This window comes from Hydra vulgaris, chromosome 15 (genome assembly GCF_038396675.1).
Source record: "Hydra vulgaris chromosome 15, alternate assembly HydraT2T_AEP".
In the NCBI taxonomy this organism is placed as follows: Eukaryota; Metazoa; Cnidaria; class Hydrozoa; order Anthoathecata; family Hydridae; genus Hydra; species Hydra vulgaris.
Window position 1 is genome coordinate 36716641 of NC_088934.1, and position 9197 is coordinate 36725837.

At 28.8% G+C, this 9197-nt stretch overlaps 1 protein-coding gene across 1 annotated transcript; it reads left to right on the top strand.

The window, feature by feature from the left end:
* Positions 1 to 1234: 1234 nt before the first annotated feature.
* On the top strand, positions 1235 to 3915 carry LOC136091915 (general transcription factor II-I repeat domain-containing protein 2A-like). The gene is made up of 5 exons (XM_065819635.1): positions 1235 to 1410; positions 1884 to 1981; positions 2317 to 2763; positions 2968 to 3367; positions 3423 to 3915. Exons 1-5 carry the CDS (start codon positions 1235 to 1237, stop codon positions 3913 to 3915), a joined length of 1614 nt encoding a protein of 537 aa, XP_065675707.1.
* The last annotated feature ends 5282 nt before the right edge of the window (positions 3916 to 9197 follow it).

Consider the following 9197-nt stretch of genomic DNA (forward strand, 5'->3'; position numbering starts at 1 on the left):
TTTGTAACGACTCATGCGGGACTTGTTACTAAAGAGTTACGATGTTTTGACGAGGGGGAGGGGTCAAAAACGGTCGTAATTAATGTACGATAAATTACTCTGTTGGCAAGTATAGTTATTGCTCGACGTGTATCTTATTTAGGGGCTGCTATAAACTTTTAGTTTTATATAAAGTTCGTTTTAAACTTTAAAATTTTCACAAAAATAGTAATGGGTGTCTCATTCTTAGTATACCTCTAAAATGATATCCTTGACCCTAAAAACTTTTTATTTCATGTATAATACGTTAGTATTACATTAACAAATTGTTTTAGAATACTTTTTTTATCTTTCTGAGGCATAGTGGGATGGTGGAGTAACATAAAAATCTTTATCAATTTTTGAAGAAACAAATATTATACTTTCAAAATTAAAGACTCGTTATAAATTTTTAAAATTAAGAATCGGAATCATGTTTATCACTTAATAAATCACTTTCGGAAACAAATTTCTTTTTTCAAGAAGATTGTTTCTTTATCTTCCTTTTCTTTTACTTCGAGTACAGTTTTTGTTGGTGTATCTGTTGCTATTAGGTTGCTTTCACACGAGGTTTTCTTTTATTTCTTCTTTCAGTGGCTTTTGGAAATCCTTTAAACTGAGAAGGGCTTACAAAGTTAATAACTTCAGAACCATTGGCTTGGCTTGGAATTGACAAAAGGCTCTTGATGCTTTTATGGTGAGAGTAACAAATTATTGGTATTCAGAGTTTCTCCAGTATTTGTTTGATATGTATTTGGATTGTTTCTATCACTAACAATACAACATAAAAAATCTGCTTCTGAATTTACATTATTGTCAAAAGGAAATATTCCACTTTTCTTAAATCCACTTTAAATGTTTGTGATAGTAAAACATTTTTCGTATGCGATGTTAACACAAGATGCAATACTGTAAATAGTGATTTGGACTCCAGGATGATTTAGAAGCCAAGGTTTTATTGCATCATTATAATAAACTTGGAATAGAGAAAATACAGAGACAATAAAATACAGAGACATCTAAGTGCTGCATTTTGTGACTACTAGTTGGTAGTATAGTAAGAATAGTAACACCATTACTCTTTGCAAGATCAAGAGCTTTTATAGATGACTCTCATGATTATCAAGTATAAGTAGAGATGGATTTTCATTTGACGTGAATGTTTTTAATATCTTGGCAATATCAACATAGAAAGAGCTCACAGAACGGGAAAAACATGAAGAAAACCGTAGTTGTCAAATTACTTCACTATAAGGACAAAGTAAAGGTGTTACAGGCAGTAAATAAACTCAAAGGATGGGGAATCTATATAAATGAAGATTTTTCCAGCGAAACACGTGAAGTAAGAAAAAATTTACTAAACAAGATGAAACGCAGAACACAGAAAGAATGGTAAGTATTCTGTTATTATTTACGATTAACTCATTGTGAAAGATTTTAGGAGAAAGCAAACCAACGCTTAATCACATTTTCTAATTTTAGCCTTTAAATAAACACATTTTATTATACTTAATAAAATAATTACATTATTATTCATTTTTATTATTTCTTTTTTTTATTTGATACATTTATCTTTACAATGAGTCAAAATACTATTTTCCAAAACACTGAATTTAAATCAGTTCTAAATAAAAAAACAATATTATTGAATAAAGATTCTGATCCTGATATTAACTATTATAAAGAACAAATTAGAAATTTCAATCCAATATACTATGATATAGAATCGGAAAACCTCATTGAATGTTTGGATATTAATTCGTTCTCACTTTTCACTTAAACATAAGAAGCTTAAAAAAAATTTTTTAATTATTCAAGGAGTTTTTGTATAAAATCAAAATTGATTTTAAAGTTATTTGTCTCAGCGAAACTTGGTGTCTCGATGTTAATATTGAGAATGATTCAAATTATCAGTTAAAAAATTATAAAGCAATTCATCAGTTTTGGAACTCTGAGAAGAAAGGTTTTTGAGAAGAAAGATTATGTATTTTTATAAATAACTTATTGTCATATGAATGTAAAAAAGAATTATGCTCAGCCACAAGCAATTATGAGTTGTTGCGCATTGAAATTGCAAACAAAGCCTTAAAAAATATTATTGTCTACGTCAGAGATGGCCAAATATCTGCTCGCGAGTCGCATGCGGCTCTTAAAATGTCATTGCGGCTCGCGAGCCGCACGCGGCTCTTTTTAAAAGTTATATTGTTTTACTGATAATAAAAACTTGAATTATTGAACTTGAATTAGCCGGGAAACATATCGTTTGAAAAAAGGATATAGCAAAAAGTGACAATAAAGCACTTCGCAATAAATATAAGAAAAGAAAAATTGAAGATGAGAACAGATCATTTCATGGTGATTGGACAGAAAAATACGCATTTATTGAAAAAGAAAATAAACCTATGTGTTTAATTTGCAATACAGAACTAGCTCATAATAAGACATGTAATGTTAAAGGTCACTATGAAACAAAACATATGTGTTTTTCTGAAGAATACCCAATAAATTCATTTCATAGAATGAAAAAAATCGAGTTGCTTAAAACAGTATTTAAAAATCAACAAATGAATATTTCATCTTCCAGCAAAGAATCAAGTATTACAACAGAAGCAAGTTTTATTATAGCTTGGAACATTGCAAAAAGTAAACATCCTTACACTGATGGAGAGTTTGTAAAACAAAATCTTTTTGATGTGATCTCAGTTTTAGATCCTAATAATTGCAAAATTCAAAAGTTAATTTCAAGTATTTCTGTTTCTTGATATTCAACTGAAAGAAGAATATCTGAGATTAGTGTCGAAGTTGAACAGCATTTGTTAAATGACTTTAAAAATTGTGAAGCATTGGATAAATCAATAGATATTCAAGATAAACCTCAAATGGCAGTATTTGTTACTAACAAATACTGTTACTAATGAATATCTAACAATGTTAGATATTTAACATCAGATGTACTTGTGAAAGAAGAGTTGCTAGATTTAGTAGAGCTAAAAGACACAACTCGTGGAACTGATTTAAAGGAAGCCCTTGACACTGTTCTGGTGAAAATCAATGCTCCTAAGAACAAGCTTGTTAGTGTTGCTAGAGATGGTGCAACAGCAATGGTTGGAAAACACATTGGGCTTATGGGTTTACTAAATAGTGATCCTACATATCCAGAGTTTATCCCAGTTCATTGTGTGATTCATCGAGAACATTTAGCAGCAAAACATTTTAATTTTCCAATTCTTTTTAAATCAGTGCTGGAGATGAGATCTAATGCAAAAAATCACAGACAGTTTAAAAATTTCATTAGCGAATTGGATCTTGCTGACAAACCAAGTGATTTGTCGTTTTACTGTGCTGTAAGGTGGCTTTCAAGTAGTCACTACTTCAAAGTCACCTTACAGCACAGTTCTTTATAGGTTTGAAGAACTATTAGAACCAATTAAATGTTTTTTGCTTGAAAAGCAAAAGACATTTGAAATCTTTGGCAATGTGAATTTTTTGCAAGATCTTTTATTTGTAACTGATGTAATGCAAAATTTACAAAATCTGAATTTGTCGCCTCAGGGAAAAGAAAAAGATATATCTGATTTTGCTCAGACTATATTTAGTTCTCAAAAAAAAATTGCTCTATTTCAGAAAGATCTTACTTTAAAAACTTTTAATCATTTTCCTCAAATTAAGAAGATGATTCATAATCCTAGTCCTACAATTCAATATGATGATCATAAGATTGAATCATACCGGGAAAAACTACGGAATTTATTCGAAGACTTTCAAAACAGGTTTAAAGTTTTGTATGCTCTTAAATCATCAATAGCATTTTTAATAAACCCTTTTTTAATTGATATTATTAGTGATGGTTGTGCAATACCAAAAAATATATTTGAAGAACATATCAATTTGAAATAGAATTACTAGATCTCCAAGAAGTTCAAAATCTTCAAATGCTGCATAAAACACTAGCTTTATTAGATTTTTAAAAAATGGTTCCTTAAGTTAAGTATCCTCAACTAAAAAGGATTAGTATAAAACTTTTTTCATTTTTTGGTTCAAGATATACATGTAAATCTTTATTTTCGACTATGAAATTTGTTAAATCAAAGTATCGTGCCAATCTAACTAGTGAAAATTTGTTACTGTTGCTTAGAATATTAACTACAAGCTTGAAACCAGATTTTAAAAAACTTACCAGTAGTGTTGAAAATCTTAGTGTCTAATAAATCTGTAGTAAATTATGCAAGTTATTATGTAAGCAGAATTTTCTAATGGTCTTTTACAAAATAATTGATGTTATAAAAAGAATTCTCTCTGTTATGTCTAAGTTATTTCTGAATGATGAAAAGATATTTTTCAATTGTAAAAATAAAGTAATTTGAACTTAATTGAAGTTGATTGAAATTTTTTTTTTATTGTGTAGTCGTTTATTTATTTGAAATTGTGCAGTTTTTAGTAACTTATGCTATTAAGTGGTTATAAGCAAGTTCAACTCGAATAAAAGCAAGTTTAATTCAAATACATTTAATTTTTTTTTTTTCTCAAAGAAACCTTTTTTATCTTTAGATTTTTATATCTTGCTTACAATTATTTTTATAAGGAAATTTATGGTTGTTGTAATTGTGTTAATTCAAAAAAAAAATACGTTTTAGAGATGCTTTCTCAATTTTTTCTACAATTGTTTTTTTAGTGTGAATAAAAAGGAATCAGATTTTATGTAGCCATTTATGTTTACATTTAAAGAACAGCTTTTACTTTCTTTATTGTAAAAAAAACTAAATACTAAAATAAATTGTGAACATACTAAGTTTATTTATAAAAGTACAATTTTCATTTAAAAATCAAAATATTGATGTATAAAAAACCTAAAGAGGTATACCACCCACGGTGTTTGCTTTCGCCCCTATTTCCACCCCTCGTGTGTGCAACTTCTGTTAATGATTTACTGTTTAGAAGCCCCTTATAAATAATAAAAACCAAAAAAATCTTGCACACACGAGGAGTGAGAGTAGATATTTCAATTTTGCTAAGTGTTATTTAAAATGTCTTCTTAGCTGTTTTTTTTAAAGTTTCTAACTTTAAAAAAAACAGCTTTCATTCATGTTACTTTAATCTCTCGTTCCCACTAAATAATAAACGCAAGTAGAAATCTGATGATTAGGGATATCCAATCATGTTTCTGTGGGCATAAATCATCCACTAAATAAAGTTTTGATTTTATATTAAAAATACTTCGAAAATGCTGTCTTTTGCAATAGGTAGTGGATATAAACTTGTACATTTTACCTTCGGCGAAAGATATTTCATTCGGTAGTTGATGGACATTTAACTTATCTTGAATATGCGACTCAATGAAAAGACAAGAAGGAACACCATTAAAATTATTTGAAATCGAAAGTTGATGTGAACAATAAGAACACTTTTTTTTTATGAAAAAAGTTCAAGACTACGCCTTCACCTACTTTTGAGAAGTAGAGATCATAAATAGTTTTAGTTGAACTTCGCACGCACAATTGATTATTGCAAACTATTTGTGACTCAAAAAACTGAACTGGCATAATGAAATTAATGTAATGCTCCATTTCATTTCCGAATGTACAAATCGAGTGATTTCCATTTTCGTCTTGAGAAACACAAAGCTTGCACCCGTCTAAGAGCCAAATACTTTTTGCTTTATTCCAATCTATTCCTTTATTCCATTGGAATCAATAAACCCTATTATAGAAGCAATTTTTTCTTTGATATCAGAGTTTTTCAAATTAATCAATATGTTTTTAGACAGCTTGCTTGAAGTCCAAAGCGCAAGTAAAAAATAATCAACTGTACATGTGTTCAATAATTTAACTGGTTTTTTAAAATTTGATTTAATAAGCTTTCCTCCCCATTTAGGAATATTACTAAAAAACGACGAGTTTTCACTTTGTTTTTCGTTAACTTTCAATTTCTTTGAACTGACTACATCCTGCTTATTAGACAGCGAACGCTTTTTATTCTTGATAGATTTATCTTCATCTATGCTTGAATGATCACCAAATGACTCAGAAGAAGAAACTAAATTAATTTTAGGCTTCTTTTTCAAAAACTTTTTTTTTTTTTTGACTCATAAACTTCATCTTCCGAAGTTTCAATTTGTGTCAACATTGAAGTGTCTGGTTTTTTGTTATTAGTAAAAAAAAAATGTTAGTAATCCAGCTGGGTTCGGAAGCATCAAGTACTTTCTACATGCTAAATAATAAATTACGCTAGCGATATACGCACAGCAGCCAACAGTTCCCATGCCGGTCTTACAAGTACAGTACCATCCTTCGATTCCAGTTTCATCATTTGTATTAGGTAAATATTGCACGTACACTTTATACTTTGTAGACCCAGAATGACGAGATCTGATAATAAGAGAAAGAACTTTTGATTTCCCTATCGATTGAACAATTTCACATATTGCCAATTCATATTTTCTTTTATTGAAATATTCAGAAATGTAGCTTTAGTATTGCCTAAGTTAATATGAGCCCAAAGTGATGTTGTTTTTTATTATTTCTTCAGGCAATTTAGGAAAACCAAGTACAAGTGTTGCTTCAATGTTTACAAACAAACTCTTTTTGTTTAGTTTTTCAGTTTTGACCAGCTTTTCCAAACTATTTTCTAAATGAAGCTTTACTTTCATGTTATTAATAATTTTTTGTTTGTCATCCTGGTCTGAGTGAAGACGCTTGAAAAATCTATTAATAAGGGATGCTGCAATTCTATAGTCGTTGAGTGTGTAAGGCAAATCTAAGGCTCTGAAAGGTGTTTTTAGAAATGAAGTTGTGACTTCAATAACCCAACGACACTTGGTAATCATTCTAGATTGATTAGCTTGTAATGTTGTCAATTGTTTTTGACCTTTTTCTACACATGCAGGCATTTTTGGCTCCAAATTAAAATTATTTTTTAAGTTATCAAAAACCTCTCGAAAACTCTCAAAAAAAAGTCACGAAAACCTCTATCAAGTAATATAATATCACCTGGATAAAGCAATTTTCTAAGATTTTGGTCGCCTAGAAATACATCATTCATAATTGAAGCATCATTTTTTGTTACCTCGTGAAGTCCAAATACATCGACAATTTTTCCATTTGATATAGAAAATAAAAAAGGTTTAACCAAGTGTGTTTTTTTTTTGTACGCTGAATGTTTTTCGTTGAAAATAGTTGTTGCTGCTCTTTTGACAATAACAGTAAGTTCCGTCGACAACTAATATCAACTGAAATTCTTTAGCCCTAAATATTTCTTTGGCCAATTCGCTGTTATTTGCTAACCATCAAGGCCAGTTTTTAGCCAAAACAGAAAGATGGGTAGAACTTGAGATTTAGATCTACTACTGGTGTTTCTGAGTGAAATCAAATCTCCACTTAGTTCTTCAAATTGTTGTCTATTGAATCAGTAGTTCGCTGGCAAATAGAATCAGGCAGTTTTGAAATATCAGAAAACTTTGAAAATAAACTGCTCTGCTGAGCGTAATATCGAAAACACCTCTAGTAAAGATTTAACTTTTTATGCATTTAGTTTCACATTCTTTTTAACAACAATCAGCTGATTTAAAGCTTCATTGTTTAATAATTCAACTTCGTTCAAATGCTCTCCGCACATCTTGATCCAGTAGGTATAAGAATTTTTTTTTGGACATAAACGTCAATAATGCCTTGCCCTGAAATGAATTTGAAATTTTTTGAAGAGTTATTAATGTGACATACGAAACAATAGCGATGAGAAGCAGTTGTTCGAGGTATATCCACCAAAATTGATGTATTTTTTTCGCTCATTCCTTCGCTTTTTTTTAGCTCAACTAATTCTTTTTTAAACTTAACTAGAAATCTTTTTGAAGACTTTAGTGATATTTATTCATTTTGTTCAATAATCGGTGGGCAAGCTGATATTTGATTTGTTTCAAGCGTTTCAGACAACTCAAGATTTGTTGTTTGAAAATCAAACGACTGAGTCTCTATAAATCTACTTAACGGTGAATTTATTTCCTCATTTTCCTTTCTCCGTGCTCTTTAAATACAGGCAGCACAGCAATGTGTTTCAAGCTCAATGGCATTTTTGTTTTTGTTGATTGTTTCTCGTATTTCATTTAGGAACCTCAACTTCTTTTCTAAAAAAAACTCTTGATATTCCACGCTTATTTTTTACTTTATCCAATCTTTTGAAACAACATCCGCATCTATATTCTCTTAAATTTATTTCACTTGTTTTTAGTTTTATTTTGAAAAAAATTAAAACTTATTTCAAACTGTTAATCTTTTCATTTTGGTACTTTTTAATTTTAAACAAACAACTTATATATTTTTTTTAATTTTTCCTATTAAATAAGCGGTTAATTAATCTTAATAATTAATTAACTTCTACATATAATTAATTATAATTAATCGTACGTATTATAGTTGGAATAATAGTGTTTTAGTGATTTAAGAAATTAATTTAAACATAAACCAAAAGGGGTGAAAACTTGATAGTTAGACGCCTAACCTCTTTACATTTCGCCAATTTGAAGAATAAACATACTAATATGAATGGCTTAAAGAACAAATATAACATAGCCTTTTTTCTTCATATTTTAGGCTATTATTTTTTATTTTTTTGTGTAAGCGTCACAATAGCTTGAAATATACATAATGATTTTCTAAAAGTTATACTCTAGTTATGGCTAGAGTTTAGCATTTAGAAAATCATAATATATTTTTTATCATTTCAGTCATCAAGTTTTTCTATATATATACTGAATGACTGCTATTTCTTATTGAAAATAAATTAAAATTGAGTTGTAATATAATTATTTATTTGAAATTAACTTACTTATATAAAAATGACTACATGAACGAGACAAATTTTTACTTCCGTGCGTGACAATGTGAACTGCATTTGAGCGATTGCTGTTACTCCGTGATACATAGTGCGATCCTGTAACTTAAAGTCTTTACTAATGTATAAAATGTTATTTAAAAAAAATCGTACTATCTTAAAGTCTTTACTAATATATAAAATGTTATTTAAAAAAATTGTAAACTTTTATTTTCTGAGAGTGTTATTTATCAACTAAAATTTGCATTTTTCTATTCTGTACATGAGTCCATTTTAAACTTAATTTATTCTTTGATAACATTACTAATGTAAACCATTCTTTGTTTATAGAATATTTATATAGATTAGACCTTAAT

Excerpts from the sequence above, each read along its gene's own strand:
- LOC136091915 (XM_065819635.1), top strand. The coding sequence starts at position 1,235 with ATGAAGAAAACCGTAGTTGTCAAATTACTTCACTATAAGGACAAAGTA. Across the intron at positions 1,411-1,883 it reads CGCAGAACACAGAAAGAATG|CGAAACTTGGTGTCTCGATG; the intron begins GTAAGTATTCTG and ends TATTTGTCTCAG. Across the intron at positions 3,368-3,422 it reads TCGTTTTACTGTGCTGTAAG|GTTTGAAGAACTATTAGAAC; the intron begins GTGGCTTTCAAG and ends AGTTCTTTATAG.